This window comes from Vidua chalybeata, chromosome 6 (genome assembly GCF_026979565.1).
Source record: "Vidua chalybeata isolate OUT-0048 chromosome 6, bVidCha1 merged haplotype, whole genome shotgun sequence".
NCBI lineage: Eukaryota > Metazoa > Chordata > Aves > Passeriformes > Viduidae > Vidua > Vidua chalybeata.
In genome coordinates this window covers 56566514-56591239 of record NC_071535.1, presented here as the reverse complement: position 1 = coordinate 56591239, position 24726 = coordinate 56566514, and the positions used below count along the sequence as shown (strand labels likewise).

General features: G+C 47.2%; 2 protein-coding genes across 5 annotated transcripts in view; one reads left to right on the top strand and one right to left on the bottom strand.

Annotated features, from left to right (window-relative positions):
* Nucleotides 1-24726, top strand: part of DEAF1 (DEAF1 transcription factor) — a 79007-nt gene that overhangs the window by 51820 nt on the left and 2461 nt on the right. For 2 of the 4 annotated variants that reach the window (XM_053946552.1, XM_053946551.1), the window contains 10 exons: nt 8636-8733; nt 9083-9212; nt 10060-10206; nt 10952-11091; nt 11696-11761; nt 12708-12834; nt 14690-14818; nt 15564-15692; nt 17341-17591; nt 23357-23422. In XM_053946552.1, coding sequence (XP_053802527.1) covers nt 8636-8733; nt 9083-9212; nt 10060-10206; nt 10952-11091; nt 11696-11761; nt 12708-12834; nt 14690-14818; nt 15564-15692; nt 17341-17591; nt 23357-23422 — 1283 coding nt within the window. Of the gene's footprint in view, nt 1-7641; nt 7859-8635; nt 8734-9082; nt 9213-10059; nt 10207-10951; nt 11092-11695; nt 11762-12707; nt 12835-14689; nt 14819-15563; nt 15693-17340; nt 17592-19443; nt 19592-23356; nt 23423-24726 lie in introns of those variants that run through there. The other 2 variants (XR_008431623.1, XM_053946550.1) reach the window with 2 other exon arrangements.
* TMEM80 (transmembrane protein 80) lies at nt 1179-7418 on the bottom strand. The gene is given in 6 exon segments (XM_053946553.1): nt 1179-2288; nt 3211-3303; nt 3405-3498; nt 4702-4718; nt 7010-7049; nt 7052-7418. Coding segments are annotated over 6 exon segments (813 nt in total). The 5' UTR covers nt 7415-7418; the 3' UTR covers nt 1179-2082.

Below are 24726 nucleotides of genomic sequence, written 5' to 3'. Positions count from 1 at the left end.
GTGACCCTGTGTGCTGTATCACCTGCATTCAGGTAAAAATTCCACTTTGCAATATTCCTTTTAGAACCTGTCAGTTGTTCTGTGGGCAGACCTTTGTGTAAGGCAGGTGCAAACACCAGGAAAAGTTTGTGCTTTTTTTTTGTGTACATCCAGGAAGAGTTTTGCTTGTGTGCTTTGATCGTTAATGGGGCAGGGACAGCTCGGTATGTTGGTCACTCCTTGGAACAAGCATGTGATGGCACATTCCATCATGCCAAGCAATGCTGAGAGGACAAATAGGTGGGGGCTCCATTCGGGCAGATTAAGCACAGAAAAATTTGGTCGTTCCATTTCCTGGGTGCTCCTTAGCCCCAGTTCTGCTGCTGTGATGTTTCTGTGGGAGCAGCAAGGATGAACCTATAGCTGTGCCCTGGCTTAGCAGGATCCAAGGGGATTTGTGCCAGTGAGTACTCTGACTGTCAGGTGGTGTAATGTGGACAGAACTTGCTGTTACTTGGCCTGGGAGTAGAAAGGTTGGGGTTGGACGGGACTTAAAAGCTCATCTCCTTCCATCCCCCTGCCAAGGGCAGGGACACCTTCCACTAGACCACGTTGCTGCAAGTCCCATTCAACCTGGCCTTGGACACTGCCAGGGATCCCAGGAGCAGCCACAGCTTCTCTGGGCAACCTGTGCCAGGGCCTCAGCACCCTCTGAGTCACAAATTTCTTGCTAATATCTCATCCAAACCAATCCTCTTTTGGCTTGACACCAATGCCCCTCGTCCTGTCACTACATGCCCTTGTGAAAGGTCCCTCTCCTTCTTGTAAGCCCCCTTTAGGTACTGGAATCCTTAAGGTTGGAAAAGCCCTCTGTGATGATCATGTCCAACCACTGAATGACTGAGGGATGAAACTGGGCCCTTCCACAGAACTTCTGTGCATTTTGTCCCTTTCTACCCTCACCAGAAAGCAAAGAACAGTGTGGCTGAGGTGCCACAGGCCTGCACCCCACAGTTTTCAGCCCCTGGTGATTGCAAATTAGCTCAGACTTTGCCAGGGCAGGAGAAGGGGCTATACACAGCATCAGGATCAGGATCAGAGGATGCTTCCACACACATCCAGGCTTGCCCAAGTCCTCCTTTGGATGACTTAGTTGGAGCCTAAGATCTGAACAAGATGCTCTGCATTTCAAACACTCCTTAGATCTAAACCATGATTTATTTAAATGAATAAATAAATACAGAAATAGGAAATTCTGAATAGAAAATTGGGTTCTTCAAAAACCCAGGAACTCCCAAAGCTTTCTATTAACACATATTTTTGAGACAGTAAAAAACTCTGCACTTGCACCAGTTAGAAGTTAAGATAGACTTGAATATAGTAATTTTTACAAAATAGTAGAAATAAGCACATTTAACACCGAATAGAAATAAAACTACCAACATTCTGTTGGACTTTTAAACAGGATAGAAGGGAGAATGAATGGTGAATGGTTTTGTTCATTTTAAAACCATCCTGTCTAACCAAACATCCCCTCACGTAGTAAGAAAGGCTGCCAAACCTTGTGGCTTGGCTCTCCAGGTATGCACAAAACCCAGTTCCACTCTCCCCCGCTGGGATACATCAGGTTCTGCCCTACTAAAGTCAGGGAAATTACCACTGAGGTCTGGAAACACAAATGAGAGCAGCAGAGCAGCTGTGCCCTCAAACACGGACGTGTGCGTGGCAAGGCACAAGTGAGCCCTGGCCTGATTCATTTCTGTGTCACTTGGGCTGCATGTTGCTCCTGTGCCATGAAAACTCCCACCATGCCAGCAGCACTGGCTCCTATGCTGTGCTGGGAATGGATATTTAGTACTGACCCCAGGTGAATGCCAGAGGGTTAAGTGTTTTGCGATTCATCCCTTGCCTTTGCCCATAAATAAGCCAATGGTGGACAGCATCACACAGCTTCTAGGCGGGACATCTATGTCCCCAAAACTTCCCATTTAAACAGAGAGAAGCTTTACAGGGTTTTTATATACAAAGGAATTCAGCAGTAGAAATGAAGCCCCACTCTTTCAGAGAAGGAATGTGTGGCAGGCGTGTGGGAAGGGCCCGGGCTCAGCTGACAAAGGCAGCGATGGCCGTGACCTTGAGCCCTGACTCGAGCCCGTAGGCCGAGAGCAGCACGGCGTTGAGGAGCACATCTGCCCACAGCACGTAGGTCTGCCACAGCAGCAGGTACACACACAGCACCACGCTGCCCACCGTGAGCCCCAGGCTCAGCCCCAGCGGCGCCTCTGCTTCTGTCAGGTTACCCTTGAAACCTGCAAGGAAACAGAAACCAAAAGTCCGATTTGTTCTGACAACAGCTCAAGCTGTAACTCGAGAATATTCCTGCTCAGAAAAGGCTCTGGTTGTGACTTTGCTCTTACTGAGGTCTAAAAAAGCTCAAAATACATTGAAATACCATCCTGAATCAAAGCTCTGCCAGCAATCAAACAAGCCCAACACCAATGGACAATCCATTTCAAAACAGGAAAACTAACCAAAGTTAATCCAAGTAAGTTCATCAGTTGATAATCACAGCCAGGACACCTCTTCTTACCACAGAGCCTCATTTCTCAAGCTGCATCCTTCTGAGTACTTGGCTTGTACCATCAAACTCTTCCTGAGCCCCCCAGCCCCACACTCAATGCGGTGACCTCGGTGCACTCCTGGAGTCCAATCCTCATTTTCAAGTCTTGTTCCCTGCTAATCTATTCCTGTTTCAGATGACTGGCACCTTCTCTCTTCCTTGCAGCTTATTTCCAAGCCCAGCTCAGTAGATTTTGGTGTTTAACTACATTAGAGTTGAAACCCACTTCTTTACTTATGGATCAGACTCCAAGCAAATACACAGAGAGCTTTAAGGCAGCAGAATAAATCCAACCCTAAAGCCACTCAGATTGATTCAAGAGCCCCACCCCACATAAATATCTTGGGAATATTGAGCAGATTTTAATAGTGTTTTGGGGTTTCTTAAATACTGGACTTGAAGAAGTTTTAGCAAGCTCTGGACAAGGTCAGGAGGCTCTTCCCACTCTTCTATCTTAGTGAAAAGGAAGATATTGGTGCTTGCGGTGTCCTCAGGAGTGAAAGGAAAGATGTAGGGGTCTCCAAATATCTGCTCAACTGACAGACTCCATTTCCAAATGATTCATGTTTAAAGATTACATACATTCCATTTGCACTGATAACATGACCTACCCAAGTACAATCGAGGCACTTCCAGAATGGCCATAAGGAAAAGCACTGCAAGATCAGGAGCCAAAAAATCATCTGGATAACTGAAAACTTGACCTAGAGAATAAACCAGAGTAAATAAAACAGGAAGACACAGCAGGACAAAACCCAGCTGAGCATCAGCACAGCCTGCTCTGGGGACAATACCTGCAACTTACTTTTGTAAATAATCATTGCAAGAGTTGTCAAGAAGTAGAAGATATAATAAATGCCATTTACATAAAGCAGGATCTGTAAGGGAAGCGATGACAGCTGAGAACTGTTGTTAAGGATTTCTCATAGTAATGAGGTGGGATCTATTCCATAAAATCACCATTTCCCAGTAACCCCAAAATATACTGGCCTCTCTCTTTATACTGAATGGTCCAGCTATGCCTGGCTGTTGGGAGGATTCAGGAAGGAACTTGAGGCTGCAAACACCATGGCCTGGGATAAAAGCCTGCTGTTTCAGGCTTGGCTTTAGTTCCCTTTTTAAGGAATTTTATTCGGACTCTAGTGGGGCATCCGTTAGCCTGAGGAAGTGGGGGGAATGCATGTGTACATTGCCCCATACTACTTCTACACTTCTTAGTCAGCCTTAAGGAAGTTGACAGAGAGTTGGCAAACTCCATCAAACTTGTGTTTGGAGAAGAGGTGGCTCTGTGCAGCAGCCAGACCTTGCTGCTGCCCACAGCATGGAAATGCTTTGCTCCATACCTGTCTGAGCTCAGCTTTGAGATGCAAATTTCTAAGAAACAGCCTTAATTCCCTCCCCTCTCTCCCCCAGTCTTTTTCAAATCCTACAAATATCTCCAAGCAGGGATTTCATCCCAGGCATCTTTTACAGGAACTGCCCATCCCGCTTCTAAACCCACCCACGCGCCGTGGATGGATTCCAGTTCCCAGAGCAGCTCATTTTATTAACACAGAACCAGGTTTTGGGGTTTTTCCAGTTGAAGAAAGGTGGAGCAAAAAAATTACTAGATAGGTTCTAAGCATGGAAATCTCCAGAGCCAAGGGTGTCTCCTCCTAAGAGGTTACTTGGATCTTGGCAGGAGTAAAGGTGGGGTAACTTACTGTAAGAGAGGAGGAAGTTACTACTGAGGGCTGCTTTTACTACCCCTTGTCAGCTGTGTCAGCTGTCTGTGAGCTGTGATGCAGGGAGTGTGTCCACCAGTCCATAAATCCAATTTTTAACCTCCTTTCCTAAGAAAATGGGTTAAGTCTTGACTGCAGGGGGGCTAAAGAGGTTTCTGCAGGAGCACATCAGGGGCAAATCCCAGCTAAACCTGCATCAAACATCTTCCACTGGAAGCAAAGTGGTCCCAGTTGTGGGACCTGTGGATGACACTGATGGAAAATTCAGGAGCACAGAGCCAGCACTGTGCAGAAATACTGGACAGAAGGTAGGAATCGACTTGAGGCAGTCTTCTCCAGGATTCTTGCATGGAGAGAGCAGTGGTACTGAAAGGATACAATCTCTGATGTTCTTCCTTTCCATGGAGAAGGAAAAAATAAAGAGAAGAAAATATGTCTAAATCCAGAAACATTCTAACAATATTATCTAAATTCTGGGAGGAATCTCTTTTTTCATCTCCCAGGAACATTTATTGTTTTCCAGATCGTGGACTTCAGGTTCCAAAAATAACCTTTTCAACTAGATGAAGCCTCAAATAATTTGGGGAAAATCCCTACTGGGAAAAGCCAGCTTCAGTGAGGAACTTTAGGCTCTTTCAAAGCCTGAAGGAGTGCACAGGCATTATCCAGAACTTGTTCATCCTGTCCTTTCCTAGCAGATGACACTTCATCCCCTCTAACTATGCAGGAAGGAGGTGAACATGGGATCCATTTGCTTGTAAATTGTGAGAAAGTTTGTGGAGAACACAGGGCTCCCGGGTTCCTCTAAATACCATCCCTCCAAATGCCATCCCTCCAAACCAGTTCCCTTCACAAAGTCATTCCACATCCAACCTCAGTGTCTTCTGACGGCCCACAGAAATCAAACCAAGTATTTCCAATGATCCAACCAACACATTTCACTTTTTTCCTTATTATTTTCTGCAAAAATCACATAAAATCTTCATGTAACATGATGGCACTGACCTACTAAAGCACCTCTTAAGTCGCTCATTAGTATTCTTGGCCTCTCCCAGACACATGAGGAATTGCACAGTTGGGATTTCTGTTCCAGGGAGAGTAAAACCTGTGAAAGGCCATTTCATCTGTCTCCTCAGGCACAGCTCGTCATTGTCACACCACCATCCTCATCCCTGGATTCCTGAGCTCAATGTCCTCTTCACCTCAGAGTTTTATGCATTTAGGCCCAAATTAATTCCCCTAAACTGCAGGCAGCTAATTAAAGTGTCCAGTTTGGGAACACAGTGGGAACAGGCACATGATTTTAGGTGATTCATGTGTCCATGATCTGAAATGTCTCCTGGACCTGATCCTCTCCTCTCAGCTCTCTGTACAGGGACTGGGGGCTCCCCTCACTCATCCTGTCACTTAGGAGTGACAGGACAAGGGGGAATTTCTTTGGTACTGAGAAGAAATCCTTCCCTGCAAGGGTCTTCAGGCCCAGGCACAGGGTGCCCAGGGAAGCTGTGGCTGCCCCATCCCTGGCAGTGTCCAAGGCCAGGGTGGCTGGGGCTTGGAGCAGCCTGGGATAGTGGAAGGTGTCCCTGCTCATGGCAGGGGGTGGGACTGGATGAGCTTCAAGGTCTCTTCCAACCCAAGCCATTCCAGGATTGCATGATTCCATGTTCATCCAATATCCAAAACTGCAGCTACAGCACTGATGCTGAATTGTATGATAGTCAGTCATGGAATTCCCACCGGGAACTCCGAGTGAATTCCCTCAGGGCAGTTCCCTAACTCTATATTTGAACTCTTCTTTCCTTAATCCTTTCCTAGGAGAGGGCAGTGAGTCTCCTGCAGCTGGTTCCAGGCTGGCATGGCAGCCACAGTTCCTGAGGATGTGCTGCCTCCCTCAGAGCAAGCAGGACATTTCACAGGGAAAAAAAAATGTTCAGCGATAAACCCTGAAACCCCAGAGCACACCAGTCAAGAGAGATCATTACACCACCTGAATATATAATTTCAGTTATATCTTGGTTATCTATCTTGGTTATCTATCCAGGCTGGTGCTGATTTAGAGTGAGTGACACTGAGAATGGGGATTTGAGGTGGAACATGGCCCATTTTCTAACAAAATGGTTTAATTTTTAACATAAAACTGTATTAAAGGCAGCAGATGTGCCTAACATCGCCCAGAGCACCTCACTGCACAGGTTGGGGATTAGGATTTTTTTTGTCTTCGAATTCAGCAAAAATTTTTTCAGCCACCTTCTTCTGCCTACCCAGGGCAGAAATTTACAGTTTTGGAGGAAAACTTTGACCTCTGTGAAAGACTGTGGAAATGAATGATTTTGACCACACTAAGGATGACATTTTTCCCCTCTGAATCCCAGCAGTTCCTAAATTGAAGCAAAGATCTGGATTTTCACGAGGCGTCTCTCGGCCTCAGGAAAGCATCTTTCCCGGGGTCAAGGTGCTCCTCAGCCCGCACATGCGCCAAGCCCCTCCTCACGGCGCCACCGGGATCTCCGCAGCGTGTCGGGATTGTCGCGATACGCCAACGGGGCTGGGCTCGACCTCGGCCCCGCCTCGCTCTAGTCGTGTTCCCCCGCGAGAGGCCACCTCTAGTACGGTGGGAGACAGCCCCCGCGGTGCCCCGGAAAGGGCTGTCGTGTCGCTGTAGTGTCGCTATCGCGACACCGCTCACCTCGGCTCGGCACCGCCATCTTGACGGCCCCACCCCGCTCTCCGGTCCTCCGCCGTCCCGGCAGCCCGCGCGCGGCCATTCGCCCCGCCCACCCGCCTTCGGGCGCGATCGGAGCGTTCGGCCCGGTTCGGTCGCTTTCGGGCGGATTCGGGCGCTGCCCGTTCGGGCGTCTCCGTTCGGGCCGGCGAGCGGAGCTCGGGTGCGATCGGAGAGGACTCGGCACACATCGGCGCTCCTCGCTACCGCCTTCGGCTGAGATCGGACACGGCTCGAGCGCGCTCGGGACTCTTCGCCTCGACGGGCCGCACTGCTCGGGGACTCGGCCGCGTTCGGGCGGGCTCGGGTCTCACCCGATCCGTCAGGTACCGCTTCGGGCCGCGCCGCGCGGACTCGGCCGCGCCCCATTGGCCAGCCGGCAGGGAGCGCGCGCGCCGGCCGCCTTCGCACGGGGCCCGAGCGGCTCGGGCCGCTTCGGGCCTCATCGGAACTCGGTCGAAAGGCCCCGAACACGCTCGTCAGCGGTCGGGCAGGCTCGGCGGCGCTCGGCTCCCTGGTCCCCCCTGCCCGCAGGACGCTCCTCAGGCGCGCCCGAGGGGGAGGCGGGGCGGGCTCGGCCACCCCCTGCCCCGCGCATGGAGCACAGCGACGGTGACCCGGCCGCCGGACAGCTCGACTTGCCCGCGGGACCGGGGCAGCAGCAGGAGCCGCCGCAGGCAGCGGAGGGGGAGGCGGAGCCCGAGGAGGAGGAGGAGGCGGTAACGGTGATGGCGGCAGATGCCGAGCACATCGAGATGGGAGCACCGCCAATGCCAAGCGCCGACGAGGCCGCCGCCGCCGCTGCCTTCGCAGGTCAGGGCGGGCAGTGCTCCCCCAGCCCGCCCGGGGCTCCCCCAGCCCGGGCTCCGGCCCCCACACAGCCCCCGGGGCTCGGGCAGGGACAGCGAGCTCCCTCAGGGAGCGCTCCCACCCCCTCACCGAATCCCACACTCCGCCCCTTTACACACAGTAAAGAGCGGGGGGCGCCCGGTGCGCCTGAGCCGCGGCCTCGTGTCCCCGTAACCGAGCGCTCCGGGCCGTGCAGCCGAGCTGCGGTGCCACAGAGGCCAGAGCCCCTCGCCCGCCAGAGCGTCTTCGCCCGAGCGGCTGTTCTTCCACCCTCACCCCACGTGGAAACCCAGTGATTTGAGCCAGGCTAAGCGCTGAACACCGCAGAAACGCTGGGCTGTACATTTATCAGCTCTTAACTGGACGAAGTGCACAGGTCATGGCACCATGGGAATTAATACATGACAGAGGCAGAGTCTGTTGTTCAATTTATCCTGATGTCTGCCAGTCACCCCTTTTCAAGTAAAAGCACCACAGCTCGGAGTATCCCTAGTGCAGCTGCAATACTTATTTTTCCCTTAGGTCATCACACGCTGATAGTGACTGCCCTGGTTTCAAGGATGTTAAAGCCTGTTGAACCCAAAGATTAATAGAAATCAGAATAATTGTGTTCATAACAACTTATAGATGCCATGAAAAATAAAATTAATTTAGAAAAGGAAGGAAGAAGGAATTTTTCAGATGTTCATCAGGCTCTCTGCATGAAGCAGAAAATTAAATTAACCCTGTTTTACATTCCAGAAGTCACCACAGTGACAGTAGCCAATGTGGGGGCCTCTGCAGACAATGTTTTCACTACATCTGTGGCCAATGCAGCTTCAATTTCAGGACATGTGTTGGTAAGTCTACCCTTTCATTTGAGGGCCTTGACAAAGTTTCTCAGTGTAAATGAAGAGCTGTAGTAAGGTCAAAGACTTGTTTTCATTCCAGGCATTAAACCACAAACCCATTAGCTGGGGGACATACAGGGGTTTTATTCCTAATGTTTTTACCTTTCCACCCCCATGTACACATCTGTAACAGAACTGGTGGCCTGGAACATGAAATCTTTGAATTTGCTTGTCTGAAAACTGAAAAATTAACCTGGTAACTGCCATACTGATTGGAGTTTTGGGGTACCTGTAGGTTACTGAAATCTATTTGTGTTGAAGTATTTTAATCAATTTAAACTCTTTATTTCTTCTGCAGTCTGGGAGAACAGCCCTCCAAATTGGGGACAGCTTGAACCCTGAGAAAGCCACTCTGATAGTGGTGCACACGGATGGCAGCATCGTGGAAACCACCGGGATCAAGGGGCCTTCAGCACCTCTCACACCAGGTACTAGACAGTCTGCTTGTGGTGGCTCACTCTCCCAAGAGGGATGGCTTCTTCTCCATTCTACTTGTCTTTTTCTACTTTAGCTAAAAATATGTGCATAATTTTATAAGGATGGTTTGCCCACTCTTGAAACCATAAAGTTGTGCAGGTTGGAAAAGACCTTTAAGATATCAAGTCCTCACACAGTATTTTGTGTATTTCATGGGAATGAAAGAATGCTTTTTTTTTTTTTTTTTTTTTTCCTGTAAGAAATGTGTTTAGTTTCCTCATTCTTTGCCCTAACCCTGACAAAGAAGCTGCTTGAAAAATCTTGTCCTGTTACTGGGCTTTCTACACCCATCCCACCCCCAAGGGCACACAGATCATTTTAACATGCTTAATAAAAATCTGAGTCTCCCAGTTCTGCACGTGTTCATTCTAAGGGTGCTGGAACACTTTTTCCTGTCCATTCAGGCTGTCTCTGTGGTTTTGTTCAGGGCTGCCTGGTGGTTTCCTTGCTGCCCACGAGATGGCATAGCAAACCTTCAGTGCTCTAAAGCTTCCCACAGGATGGGCTGTGGGAAGGGAAATCTCCAGCCAGCTCCTTACACCATAGCTTACAGGTGGTGTAAGGATCAGGTCACAATCTCAGTGTTTATTTCTTGTTAGAGCCTGTTTCCTCAGGTGGTCCTCTTTGCTTAATTATCACCCTTATTAGTTCATTCAGGCTGAGTTTTTTGTGCTGCTTCATTGTGGGGGGGTTCCAGCTGCTCCAGTCAACCCCTTGGTATATCACCTAGCCAAGCATGGGATGGAACACCACTCTGCCTTTTGGTTGCTGACACCTTTCTTTTCTTATTTTTCCAAGGACCACAGTCTCCTCCTACCCCTTTGACTACCGTCCAGGGAAAAAGTGGAACCAAGTACAACTGGGACCCGTCAGTGTACGAGAACGAACTCCCGGTGCGGTGCCGGAATATCAGTGGCATTCTGTTCAAGAACAGGCTGGGCTCAGGTAACTGCCACCTGGGCTGAGGGGTGGCACAGCTCCTTCTCTACCCTTCTTTTAGTCAGGCTGTTCTTAAGGGCTGATCGTGACAGGAAAAAAAACCAAGAGAGTTTCCAAGCCAGCTCAGAGCCTTTTGATTTTACTGTTCCCTTTTGTTTTGCTTTTTCTTCAGAGGCTTTTTAACTTTTTCTTAAACCTGCAAATATCCAGGTTGCCATGCAGCGAGTCTCCTCAGTAACAGGCTGACTCCTTGAATGATTTTTTGTCTTGTGTTTTTGCAAAGCTCTGAAGAATCCCTGCTGGAATGCAAATAGTTTGTCTCTTCACAGGGCTCCTGAGCTCTTCCTCTTGTCTTTTATCCCTGTGGAGAAGCTGCAGCAGAAATTGCCAGCCAGCCTGGCTGCCCAGTGCAGTGCTTGTGGACAGAAAGTTTTCTTCTAAACCTACCACAAACACAAAAAAAGATGAGAAATTCAAGTGCAAATCAAGGAAAGACTTATATTTGTGGTGTTTGTCCAATAAAGACTTCTTTCTTGTGGTAGAGTAATTTTAATAGCATTTTGAGATCCAGAATTGGAGCTCTAACCATGCCCAGTCATTGTCACAGCCATGATAATAAATGGACGTAGTTACCTGAAAAAAATGGGCATATCTGCTATTTTGTCCAGCAATTTTCATATTTTCTTCTTTAGAGAAGTGGCAAAATTATCCTTAACCTGGTCTAACAGTATACTTTTGTGCTTTACTTCAGGAGGCCGTGGCAGGTGCATTAAGCAAGGGGACAACTGGTACAGCCCCACGGAGTTCGAAGCCATGGCAGGGCGAGCCAGCAGCAAGGACTGGAAGAGGAGCATCCGCTACGCCGGGCGGCCCCTGCAGTGCCTTATCCACGTAAGGTTAAGTTTGCTCCCTCCTTTCTGCAGGAAGGGGCAGCTGGAGCCAGGTGCTGATGGCACCAGGAGCAGTGCTTGGTTTGGTTGAGGGTCAGTGATGTGGGGCAATTGTTTTTTATGTGTCTCAAATAGCACACTGGGAATCTTGTTTATAGTGGAAAGAGTTTCTGCAGGGTGAAGCCCAGCCTTGAGCTGTGCCACAGGAATTGAGCTCTCACCCATGATGCTGTGATTAGTAACTTGATCTCCTTCAATGTCTTTGCCTGCCACACATCCTTCATTTTCACCATTCATTATTTGGGTCCTTTATTTGAGTCTCCTGGAGAACTTGGCGCTGCCACTAGCCTGACAGTTGATTTCTGCTCAAGCAGAAATCAAGTCACAAATTCATATATCCTGACCTTTGGGTGTGGAAAAGTTTTGGTTTTCCTTTTCTCTCCTCTCACCCCACTGCACTGGTGTGGGGAACTGGCCTCTCTTACTGTACAGCATCCAGGAGGTAATGGGTACCACTCTGGGAGCATCCACATTTTTTAGCAGGATCAAGGTGTGCTCTGGGTGATTTTGGTGACTCATGCTGAACTGGTCACTTCTCATTCCAGGATGGGATTTTAAATCCCCACGCTGCCTCGTGTACTTGTGCTGCTTGCTGTGATGACATGACACTGGTGAGTGGGAGGTTTTACATCCATTACTTTAGGAACTAATTATTTTTGCTGGACAAATTAACCGGTCAAGCTGCCACAGCCCTTGGGTGAGCAGGTCATGAGTGTCCTGGAAATGGAGTGCCCTGAAACATGAGTGTTCAGGGACAAGTGCTTTGTCCCTGCCCTGTGGAGAAAGGAGATAAGGATCTGCTGGCATTATTGCAGAACAGCCTCAGTAAAATTAGTTCATATTTAGTGCTTTCTTCTTTTTTTTTTTTTTTTTTTATCATTTTCTGATTAATATGTCTATGCAAAATACCCTTTGGGATTGTCAGTGCTATTCATGATTTTTTACTCAAATTTCACAATGTTTTGAGTTGGAAAAATATTTTTGTAGAGAAGTAACATCGTAATCTTGTAATAGGTCAGTATTTTCATTTTAAAACTGCTTGGGGGTTTTGGTTAGTTGATTTTGGATTTATTTTTTTGCTAATTTGTTTCAAAAATGAGGTTTAAGTCCTGAAGCAGAAGACTTTAGCTTGATCTGGTGCTTTGCCTTTCTTTTCTGCTATGAACTGACTGATGTGCTTGTTTTCTAGCCTGGAACTTCTTCCTCTCTTCTCCTTCCTCTCTTCTCCTGCCTCTTTTTCTCTTTTCTTCCACCACCTTGGCCAGCAGCTGATTATCTGTCCAGTTCTACTCCTTAAATAATAGTGGGAAGATGTTTAATTTGTGCCTCTTCTGCTGGAGGGAGCTGAGTTTAACTTTTTTTTTTTTCAAAGTTCTTTTTGTTTAGAAAACTTTTAAGTGCTTTGGTCTATTGTTGCAAACTACATATCATCCATGGGAATCGGTGCTGCTGTTCCTGGAAAGATGAGAGTAAATCCAAAGTCTCCAAAGAGATGCCTCAGCTAATGCCTTTTTTTTTTTTTTCTTTTCATTTTCTTTCTGGGGTTTTTCTACCCAGAGTGGTCCTATACGACTCTTTGTGCCATATAAAAGGCGGAAAAAAGAAAATGAAATACCTGCAACTCCAGTGAAGAAGAATTGCTCCAAAAACATCACTCTGCTTCCAGCCACTGCTGCAACTACGTGTAGGTTCTTTTCTCCTGGTAAAAATAGCTTCCTTTCTTTGGAGAGTTGCCCTGCTAGGTGTTTTATGTCTGTTAGTGGCTCCTTGGAACTGTCCAGCTGAGATAAATGTCCCCTTTTTCATTGGGTGATTTTATTGTCTCAGTGTCACTTCCTATTTTATAGAAAGTAGCACAGTGTTGCCACATCTGAAGACAAGTTGAATAGGAAAAAGTGCAGCTCTATACCTCCAGGACACTCAGGTTTAAGCATCATCACATCCTTGTGCCATGAACAGTTGGTTTCATATTTTGTGCTGAGAGAGGTTATGTCCTATGCCTGGAATTGTTCAATGCCAGGTTGGATGGGGCTTGGAGAAGCCTGGTTTAGTAGAAGATGCCCCTGCCCATGGCAGGGCAGTGGAAGGAGATGACCTTAAGGTCCCTTCCAAGCCCAAGCATTTCAGGATTCTATGGTTATTGTCTAAGATTATATCGCCCCCTGTACCTGCTCTCAGTGGGGGGAGATATGGGATCCTGGCCTGGATCCATAGTGGATTTCAGGTAGATTTTTCACAAATAACAACTGAGAAATTTCCTGTTGGAATTAGGTTTTGGGAGAGGCTGGCCCTTCTCTGCTCTGCCAGAAATCCCCATTCCATCCTCTGAGCTTCTTTGTGTCCCTCAGAAGCTGGAGTAAGATTTGTGCTATTCCTTGCAAAATAGCCTGGAAGCAGCTGGAATGAAACCCCCAGCCTGAAAGTCGTTAATGAAGGAGGCAGAAGGTGATGCTTTGATCTGCAAATCCCTCTCCAACATTCAGCTTTGTTAGTTACTGGTTTGATTGGCAAATTATCTGTGTGAGAAAAGGAATTAATTTGCAAGCTGATCCAGCTCACACATCCCCAGTCACATCCATATGTCCTCCTGCTCTCAGCACACTGGCATCATCTGCACGGTAACAGTACAAAGTGAGTCGAGGAGGAAGCAACAGAAATCTAAAAAAAGAACAGAAAAAGTAAGATTAGATCATCAGCAACAGTAGGAGGAGAAACACACAAGGATTCTGCAGAGTTGTTTTATAGCTTTGTTTTTTTTAGTCCTCAGATAGGTTTGATCTGTATTGGTTTGTTATGTGAGGTGCTGTGAGGCTGCTCATTCTCTCATGCTGGCACTGGAAGGGAGAACTTCTTGTTTTGGTGGCCACATACTTCACCAGCGAGGAATTTGTAGCTACAGTGTTTTAAAATTTAATTATTGTGTGCCACAGAATCAGACCATCACCAATTAATGGTACCAGTTAAAATAATCCTCTTTAAAACGGGTTTAAAACATTTGGAAGCCACTCAGGTAGAATTATCCAGAAGGATTTTGTGCCTTGTTCCTTGCATTGGCTGAGCACATTCTATCCCTTTGTGTAGATAAACACTTAAAACTGCCCAGCTGTCATGAAATTAGCTGTAATCCGCAAGTTGTTATGTTGATTTAAATAACAACAATCACTCTTGCTAAAATTGTCATAAAGCAGCCAGGATTTGATGGGTTGTGTGGCCTCACTGAATCATTATGGGAGGTGTTACATTATGGTTCACAAAATAACTGAAAAGGTGGTGATTTGGGAGGTATTAGGTTGTAAATTAACATTTTGGCCTCATGCCCCCAGAGCCTTGGAAGGACAGCAGAGCCTTCAGAAGCCCATTGTGGCTTTTATTCCCATTTCCAATTGCACTGGTCACAGGTGTGATCCAAACTGGGTTATCCCAGGCTGGTGATCTGTGAGTCCCCTGAGCTTGGATGGTGCAGCACAGGGATATCAAGAGCTGGACAGGCATGTCCTCTGTGCTGAGTGCTAATTATGAAAGTGCTTTAATGTTTCCAGTCACCGTGACTCCCTCTGGACAGATCACAACCTCCGGGGCGCTGACCTTCGACCGGGCGTCCACCGTGGAGGCCACGGCCATCATCTCAGAGAGCCCAGCACAGGGGGATGTTTTCACTGGAGCCACTGGTAAGAGCTCAGGTGTCTCCTAGACAGCCATGGGGAGGAGGAAAAGAGGTTTGGATGCCTATCACTGTAGGAAGGAACATTTTGAATGCAACACAAATTATTTATTTTTCAAGGGAGATACTGCATAAGGCACTGTCCTTCCTGTGAGATCATTTCAACAGTTTGAAATCTTAGCAGTTGCACCAAAGGAGAGGCTTTGCCCAGGTGTGGCAGCTGCTAATGTTAACCTCTGCTAAGTTCCTGGGTTCCTGGGATTTATGTTCATCTCTGTATTTTTTTTTTTTACTCCTCATTAAACCTAAAATACTACCAAAAAAGCCCCAAACTAGGTGAGAGTTGAAATGGAGTGAAAAATGCCAGGATAAATCAAACAAAATACAAATGCATGACACATTTCAGTTCCTCAGTTTGAGTAATGCTTTGGCTTGTGAGCTCTCCTGGGGGATTGATCCTGCTCTGAGAACCAGAGTGTGGAGCCCTGTGATGATCATGGATATTTCAATGTGTGGGACAGAAACAAGGAACCTGTGGCTCTAAAGGTGAAAGTAGAACATGGTGGAGCCAGGACCAGCATTCCTTGCTTGCTGACTGTGTGAGATCCTGCTGCTGTTTCACATTTTCAACCCTTGGGAATTACCACAGAGTGTAGGAACTTGTATAAAACATAAAAACATAGGGGTGAATGCAGCATAAGAAACACCTGCCAGGTGTGTTAGTGATTCCCAAGGCTCTTGTTCTCCTGCAGTTCAGGACACCAACGTCCAGCAGCCTTGCCGGGTGTCTCATCCAGAGCCTCACTATCCCAGTTACCAGGACAACTGCCAGATCTCACCTTTCCCTGAGGCTGCACTGCCAACATCTCATCCCAAAATCGGTACGTTTGCTCTCCCTGTGCTTCAATTTCCCTATTTTGCTTGTGAGTTGTACTGATACTAAGATTTGGACAAGCAGCTTTCCCCTTTGTGGGAAGTTTTCACTCTTTATTGAGAGCTTTAATTTATTGATTCTGCCAGAGGCAGCTGCTGTGCTTCTGCATCATGAGTTGTCTTGCATTCCCTGCCTTTCCTAAAGTTCTTGCTTCCAGACTTTTGTCCTCTTTGGGCTCTGTGGCTGAACTTTTTTTTCAGTGTTCGATCTGAGAGGAACAAACCCAATTAAAATCATGCCACAGAAACTTTTCTAGACATCCTCACTTGGCTGTATGACTCCTGTGATGCGTGCTGGAGGTACTTTTGGGGAGGTTTGGTGTCAGTTTTCAATCCCCTCTGTATGACCCTTATTTATTTATCTGGAGCAGCACAGGATGTTCCTGGTCTCCAGAGTCAGATCTTCTTGTGTTTAAGACTTAGTAAATCTTGATGTTACTAATTAAACATTCACCAGTGACTACTTTCTCTTTCCTGATGTACTTGTGCCAAAATGAGGAATCGGAAGTAATTCCTGTTTGATACGTTATCAAATGTCATGCAGGGATAAATATTGTGCTGGAAATGGAGAGTGGGAAAGGCTCTTGTGCAAACAGGCTTTGATAAAAACAACCGGTTTATCTCATACTCGTATCTAAGTGCAAATAGTTTCACGCCACTCGTGTGCAAATTCATTAAAATTACTGTTTTAATTAAGGGTATTTTGAGGTAAGAAGTCTGCACAACCCTGAGGCTGGTGGTACCTTCTTTGTACCAGTAAAGAATTCAGTGAGGAATGTCAAGGTCAGTGTTGGTAGATGTGAATGTCTTGGACTGAGTTTTATGGCAGATGGTGAGGATTTATTACTAGAATTACATTTTGGAAAAGTAAAGCCAGATAACATTTCTTCCTGGAATGTTACCTAAGCTGAGCTTACACTGTGTATTGTGGAGTTCCTGGGTCTGGATTTAATTTCCTCATACCCTGATCTCCCAGTGTACATGCAAACCTAAGGTGAAAAGTAGCTGGTTCAGTGACACAGTAACTGCTGGGTTATTAAAGGGCTTCCCAACCCATGGCTTTGGGAAGTCCATGTTTGGAATACACTCACTTGGAGGTAATGGTGACTGTCTGGGTTTAAGTCCAGTGTCTGACCAGGGTTATGTAAAGGTCAGAATTCAGGAGTATGATGTGGATCAGTACTTGAGTTTTGTAGTTTGCAACCTGAGAATTGACATATGGGTAGGATCCATGGCTGAGGGAAAGTGGCAGTGGTGGAGGAGTTCCTGGGAATGCTGCTTTCATTACACCATGGTGCTTGTCCACAGCAGTGTTGGGAGGTGTTAAACTCTTCCCACAGTCATCCAGGTCAAGAGGAGGCGTTCTTGTCCCGTGGGTTTGAGAGTGCCCATGGACTTGTTCTGCACAGACCTGCACTTGATGTTGCAGAAGGAATGATCTGTTTAACAAAAACTTTCCTGGATTGGAAATTTTGCAAACCATATTTTAAAAAAGAAACCAAACGGCATAGAAAAAACACAAAACCCAGCAACCCACCCCCCCCACCACTTCATGGAAATGAAACACCCTAACTGTCTTTTGTTCCTTATGTCCAGTGTTGACCTCTCTGCCTGCCCTGGCAGTGCCCCCTACGACGCCCACCAAAGCCATGTCGCCATCAGTGGTGAACGGGCTGGAGGTGACGGAGCAGCGGAGCTGGCTCTACCTGGAGGAGATGGTCAATTCCCTGCTCAGCACAGCACAGCAGCTGAAGACTCTGATTGAGCAGGCCAAGCAGGCCAGCTCCTCCTTCCGTGAGGCTGCTGTCACACAGGCCAAGATCCAGGCTGATGTGGAGAGGAAAGAGGTAACTGTGCCACAGGGGCTCAGCCGTGGGCACCTTTGGGGCTGAGTGGTGAGCAAAGTAGTTTCTGGCTGGAGCAGTGATACTGGAAATTGTTTCTCCAAGCCTTGAAAGCAATGTTAGCAAGAGAAATCTTCCTAAGTTATTTGTATCCTGGGGAAAGGAATAAAGTTCTCTGGGATTTCAGGAGCTGCGGGCAGCAGGCTGATTGTACAGACTGTTTGGTGTCATGATCCTGAGCTCTCCCATCAGCTGTCCATAAATTTATGGGATGTCGGCACTGAGTCCTGGTCTGAGGAAGCTGATGAGTGTTCAGCAGTGCAGTGGTTGCTGTCAGGTGAGCTGGGCTTTCAATAGGATATGTGGAACAGCTTATCCCATAGTTTATGGGGAAGTGTTCTGTCCCAAGGTAAAAGAGGGAGTTGGGGAGGATTCTTTTTGATAGATTTCTCAGATGAAAATAAAGTACAAATGCGGCAATATTATATCTGAATATAAAGAAGGGTAAGCGTCCTCCTGAAGGGAGATAGAAAGAGAGCAGAGACGAGAAAAGAAAGACGGAGGAAAAGACTAGAAGACAGGGACAATGTTACCAGAAGAACACCGGTGCTCAGTCAGTGTCAGCTCAGCAGGTGGATCATTGCAAAGGCACGGCGAGCCCCCGCGGCTTTTGTGAGTGGTTGGGCGCAATCTTCAAACGGCGGCGGCAGCGTGCCCGCGGCGTCGGCTGCAAGCCGCCCTGCGCGGCTCTTGTGAGCGGGCGGCAGCTGCGGGCTTGTCTGGGTGCAGGCGGTGACAACAGGCTGGTGGCTACGGGCTTAGTGCTATGGCGGGTTGGTGGGGCGGGCAGCGCAGAAACAGCGGTGGCTGGGTGCAGGCAGCTGCACCTGCGCCTGGGGAACGCGGTGGAGGCAGCTGGTGGCGGCGGCGCCCACTCCATCAGGGAGGCGGCGGAGCACAAGGTCGTCACGGTGAAGAGCTGGTTCATGGAAGCAGTGAAGCAGGGCAAAGCAGGTAGGGGCAGGGAAGCAGGACCACAGGGAGGAAAAGGTAAGGGGTGGGGGGGAAGAAGGGCCAAGGTGACCCTCTGAGCGAGCCCCTGATGCCTCCAATAAACCCAAAGCAAAATGGCTCACCATTTTGTGGCAGTTAGCGGCTTTTATATGCTAAGGCTCCTTCCACAGCCCAATTTCCCAGGCATTCTTCGTGGGCATCTGGGCATTTGCCCCACTGGCAAGTGGGGCAGAGTGCTGACAGCCTGATCATGGAGGTTTTTTCTGCCCTGATTGGCTGCCAGGCAAAGCCCTCGCAGGAGCAGGGTTGCCGGTACGTGTACAGACAGCCCTTACAGGAATTCTTCACCTCACGTGTAACATACGACAAACCATAAATAAAAATCAGGTTGATTCCTCTTGGGAAGATAAGCAGTAAAGTTTAGAGGTGTTTTGCTGAAAACTGTGCAAGCAAAGCTGACTCACACGAGTCCTGTGGTAGGACTGGCAGACTGCCTGGCCCCACAGGAGCCCTGACTGGTTCCCATCTTTTCTCTGTTGTGGACAGGGATTATCCAGATGGACTGCCCTCTTCTCTCTGCTCTTCTCTGTAACTGATGCATGGTAGGGATCTCTGATCCTTCTGACCACCAGCTCATGCATGCACCCAAGTATAGCTTCATACTGAAGGTGCTCTCCCTCTCCCACAGATCCACAGCTGGTGTGAACTGGGGAGAGAGAGGTGGGGGGCAGTGTTGGAACTGGTGTCACCATCAGTAGCTGCTGAATGCCCTTCCCAAACACCATTTTCCTGCTGGTGCCATCAGCATTGTGCTAACGTCAGCTTTCCACTGAATCCATAGGCACGAGTGTGCAGCGACAGGCCTGGAAGAGAGGTGTGGGAAGACTTTGCTGGAAGCTGAGGACCCCTAGGACAGTCCTTGCAGCCTCTTTGATATTCTTTGCCATGTTGACTCTGCTAAACTCTCCCGATGCATCTTTGATGTGCAGGTGTGTGATAAGCTGGGAGTCTAATCCTTCCCTGTCTCCCTCCTGCAGAACAGGTGCCAGTGCTGCTGCCCACGTTTGGGCTGGCTACTGCTGGAAAGTTGAACAGAGTGTGGGACACTGAAATATTGGAAGCTTTGGCACAGTTCAGAGATAAACATCTGCTTTTGTTTAGTTTCACTCTGCTTTTTTTTTCCAGTCTATGTGCATCATCCCTTCTGTTTATCCTCACGGTGGTTTTTGGAATGGTTGTTCAGTCCCTTCTCCACACCCTCTGATCCAAAACCAGCTCTCTTTGATGTTCTTCTAGTTACTTCTTTTCCTAAGAATGGGAATTAGAATCCCTCCTGTGTATGGATTAAAGCTGACTTGACATGGGAAGGATGAGCACATGATTTCCAGAGAAAACTCATTTTCCAGGAACTGCTACATGCCCAGTTACACCACTTGTGTCTCACCATTCTCAGTGTGTAATGGGGACCTCCACACTTGTGCACTGTGGTGAAACCACATACTCACAGTGGTACTTTTTATCATCCAGACAATTCTAAGCTATGCTGGCTGCTGGCACCATCCAGGCAGTATCACAAGTAGCTCTCTCTGAATTAATTCTTGCTTGTGAAATCCATATTTGGACAAAACTCTGTGATCCTGGATACAGGGAAGCAATTACTCTAAAGGTCAAAGAATTGTCTCTCTGCTTTTGTGTTGGTCAAAGGGCCTTTCCCGATTTCCTAGTGGTTTGTTACATGGGGCTTTTTCCCCCTCCGAGTACATGTGTTGTCCCATGGCTTTTTGGGCAGTTAAGGTGTATGAGAGGCAGACAGAGGGGTCTTCCTGCCCTTCGGGTAGGGGGATTTTTTCTGGACCAGTTTAATACAAAGGAAATTGGTGTTTAATTACCATTTTCTTTGTTCCACTGACAGAACTTCCAAGGGTGAGCAAACAGAGGAAGCCTTTTCTGGTGGTGTCGTTGTGTTAGAGCTGCAGAGCAAGGCTGGGCCACAGATGAGATGATAACAGAGCTGCAGACTCAGCTCTTCCTGGAAGAGTGACTTAGTACAGAGCAGTATTGTAGAGATCTGATAGAAACACTGGTTCCCAGCTGGATACACAAACTTAGGTGCCTCCTATGTTACACATCACTCACTATAGTGTATTTTGTATTATATTTATTATTTAATGAGCTTTAGAGTCATTAAGTAGCACAAATGAGCTGTCCTGCTCCCATAGAGCAGCAGTTAGTTTGTTTTAAATAGCAAAAGCTGTGCTCTGTGCTGGGCAGTATGGATGGCTGTGGGACTCACACAGCTCTGAAGTGAGGGTTTGCACTCTGCCTCCCTCCTTGTACCATCTCAGCCCTGTGTCAAGGGCTGGGAACATCCTTATCCCTTCTGAAAGAACTGTTCCAAGTGCTGGAGGTAAATGCTTCACCAGCAGGGAGGTTTTTTAGCACATAATTTAGTATTTTGGCAGTTTTGAAATGCACTCAGTTGCTCTCTTTGTACTTCTTAATTTCTGTAAATTTGTTCAAGGGTCATGGTTTGTTGGGCAAATTTCAAGGCTGAGGATGTCCTTCAAATTTTATTTCTGTCTTTCCCACAAGTAATTTTGATGCCCCTGGGTAAGTCCTTGGCCTCACTATGCCTCAGATGAAAATAACACTGCCTTCCCAGAGAGCAACTCAGTGCAAGTTTGCAAAGTGTTAGGATCCTCTGAGTAAGGTTACATTTGTGATATTTAGAAGTCCTGGGGAATTATATGCTGAAAGAAAAGCAAACCATGAGCCCTCCAGCTCCATGTTTATATGAACTTCCAGAATGCATCATGATATTGCAAAAAATGGAAATATGAAGACATTTATAAGGTTTTTCTGAATTGCAGCATTTTGTGTGGGATTAGTTAAATACAACTGCTCTGGTGGAATTTCATGTGGCTGTTAAGAAACAGTTCTCAAGTATCATTAGTAATTAGGTTGTGGTTGATTATCTGATCCCCTGGTTAATATCTCCATGTTGGCTTTACTGCATTTTTTGGTAAGGGAAAGACATCTGGGAATTTAGGGTGAGTGGGGTAACAAAGGCTCGGTTTCTCTTGCAGTAGATATTTGACATTTGCAGATCAGGCCCAAAATGAAGAGATTAAAGGCAGGACTGACATGTTGGTATGCTTGGGGAATGTAATTTTCCTGAGTGTGCATTAATCCATTGTTTATAGCAAATAACTTTAGGATGGGGACATTACACATACTCACTAAATTCTGTGCCAGAATTGCTGAGGAATAATAAAGAATTTCAGGAAGTGCATTAATTGGATTTTCTGTATAAGTTGAAAAGAATGAGTGTTGAAATCCCACAAATTGGAATAGCACTCTGTAAAGCAGAGATGCTTCTGGAGCCCTGCTCGTTTGAAAGCAAGTTGGAGAATTAAATCAGCAAACAGCTGCAGCATCTGAATGCTTTTTTAGAAAGATTAAACCAATTCAGGGCTGGAGAGAATGAAATTAATCTAAAAAGGGTTGGACAGTTAAGAAATCAGCAGACAGTGGCTTGTGTACTCCAAACAAGCAGTGATGCTCTTGGGAATTGGAGATTCTGGGTTTTGTGGAGCTGTTTCTGTGAGAGATCTGAATGTGTCTGGCTTGTTCCTCTCATCACACCTTTTCCTTCTGTGTGGTTTGTGTATGGCTGGAATTGCCCTGTCAAATAGGGCAAATCCAAATCACGCCCCTGGCAGGCCACAGCAAGAGGTTTCTCTACCTCCACTTCCATCTGCCAAGAGTTTTTTTAACTTCTGTCACGGTAATATCAAGGTTTTGAAGGTTGTGGTTTCACAGGAGAATAAATACTGTGCTCTCAGGTCATACACTTGTAAATTAAGCCTTTAATCTCCTTATGTGTTGAGTCAACTCTTGGATGAACCTGCTTGGCCTGGAGGAAGGGGTTTATGTTTTTTCGGACTTTTTAACTGTTCCAAATACATTTAAGCCAGGGTTAGCACATAATTAATTTAGGATTGGGTTTGGATGTCATTGGTTTGGGACTTCTGTCCCCCATTGCTGAGCGTGTTGCTGCTGCAACAGGTACAGCAGCACCTGATTAGACTTGAGCTGGTGTGAAGTGATTCTGCCAGGCAGCCAAAGTGGGCTCTGATCACCTCCAGAGGAGTGATGGAGTCACAACTTGTTCTACAGCCCTCTCACTCTTCTGTTTCAAGAAGTAATGATTATGGTTAGTGCTGCTGCTAAAGTCTAAGGTGTGTTAATTTTGTTCGGCTTTTTTTCCCCCCTAATCCTTTTTGTTCGGCTGTACCTTCCCTCCAAACTCCTTTGCCTCTTAGTGAATTAGGATCACTAGACCTGACCCAAAATTTGGCCCTGGAATGTGCCACTTGGCCCTGTTATCTCGTGTTTCCTGTGCTAATTTCCCAGTTCCCGTGTTGGGGGGGGGGGGGGTTGTGGTTAAACCCCCCCATTTTAAGGACAAGTGTATGGCTGGATGGAGTGGGGAGCTGGACTTGGAGGAAATGCTGTACTGAACTGGCAGTTTGTCACCTCAGGCCGTTTTATCACAGACTCCTTTCCCTGTCACCACATCAGGTGACAGTGTACCTCTCTGAGGAGTGAGGGGCCACCTGTCCTCTTGCAACTGCAGTGTGGGCCTGGGCAGACACAGCTCAGCATGGGGACCCTCCATCCCAGCACGTTTTCCAACCCCTCACATCATGCTCTGGCTGGGAAATGACATGTCTGGTGTGTTTTCCTTGCAGCAATACCAGAGCCAGTTATTCCAACAAACGGAGGATGTGGATGGGAAGACAGAAATCATCATCAAGGTAGGCTGGGGATGTCTCATGTTGTGAAGAGCCTTTTGGTCTTTGTCTAAGACTCAGAGGTTTTGTCACTGCTGTGGAATCCTGTGCTCTGTGTCTGGCCTTCTGGCAAAGGATCTGAGCCCTTCCTAGTAGGGCCAGTGCTCCAAGCAGTGTCTTCACTTTCCCAAGTATTCCAGTTTTCTATGCTCCTTCACCTGGCCAGGTTCATCAGTCTCCCTCACCTCTGAGTGGTGGTGCTGCAGCTGTAGTGGGTGGCTGTCACTAAGCTGTGACAAGAAGAGATTTTGTTTCCTTTCTGTTCTGTGAGCTGGTTTTCATAACTCCACAATTTCCTCTGGCTTTTGGAATGGGAGTTAGTTCTGGACCCATGACTGAAGCCCTTAGAGCTGTGTTGCTCATTTCTCTTTCATATCTGCAGGTACAACCATGTCCCATGTATTTTCCACATTTTCCAGTAGCTGTACAGGTTACAAACAGCCCCAGCCAAGTGTCCCCTCAGGGCAGGCTTTGCAAGTCCCAAATCACAGCTTTAAGCCATTTTTAGTGTCCCAAATCCACAGCTGCACATCAGGAGCACAAACACAGTTCAGTCTCACCAGCTGTTCACTGCAGGTACATGGAAAGGTGTGAGAGGGGGTGTTAATCAGAGCACTGATTTTTGGGCTGGTTTTGCTCAAAGAGAGAAGAAGCCTGGAGGAACTGATGAGCCCACAATACTTTCACAGCCCAGCAACACTTCCTGTCACTGCTGTTGATGATTTGTCAGGCGTTTAATGAGCTGGAAGTGGAATGCTCTGTGAAGTGCTTATTTTGATGGCAGTTCAGTGATGTTTCCTAAATATACAGGTTATGTTAACTGATGTCACCAAAATAAGATTAAAGCGATAGACACAAAAACATTAAAAAGCAGGTGTGATTTTTCACTTGTGTATCCTATCTTGCCTTGCTTCTGGATTTAAATACTGGCTTTTGTTAGAGCCTTTTTAATTTGGCTCCTGTTTCCCTCTTGGTATACTCCTTATGTAGTCATGACTGGGAAAGGACTAAGGAACATATCCCATAGGAGCAGATGCCTTTTTCCTCTCTAAAACTAGGGGAAAATACCTGAAGGGTCCCATCCATATTCTTGTCCTTCTAGTCTGTTGTCCTTTATGAAATATACCTTTAAACCTTTAAATTTGGGATAACCTCAGAACTTGTGTGTCAACAGCCTGACATGTCTGGGTGGGATACACCCAACTCCTGTAGTTACCCAACTGATGGATACCAGACCAGTCTGGAGGGAGGTTTCCCTGCAGTGGTGG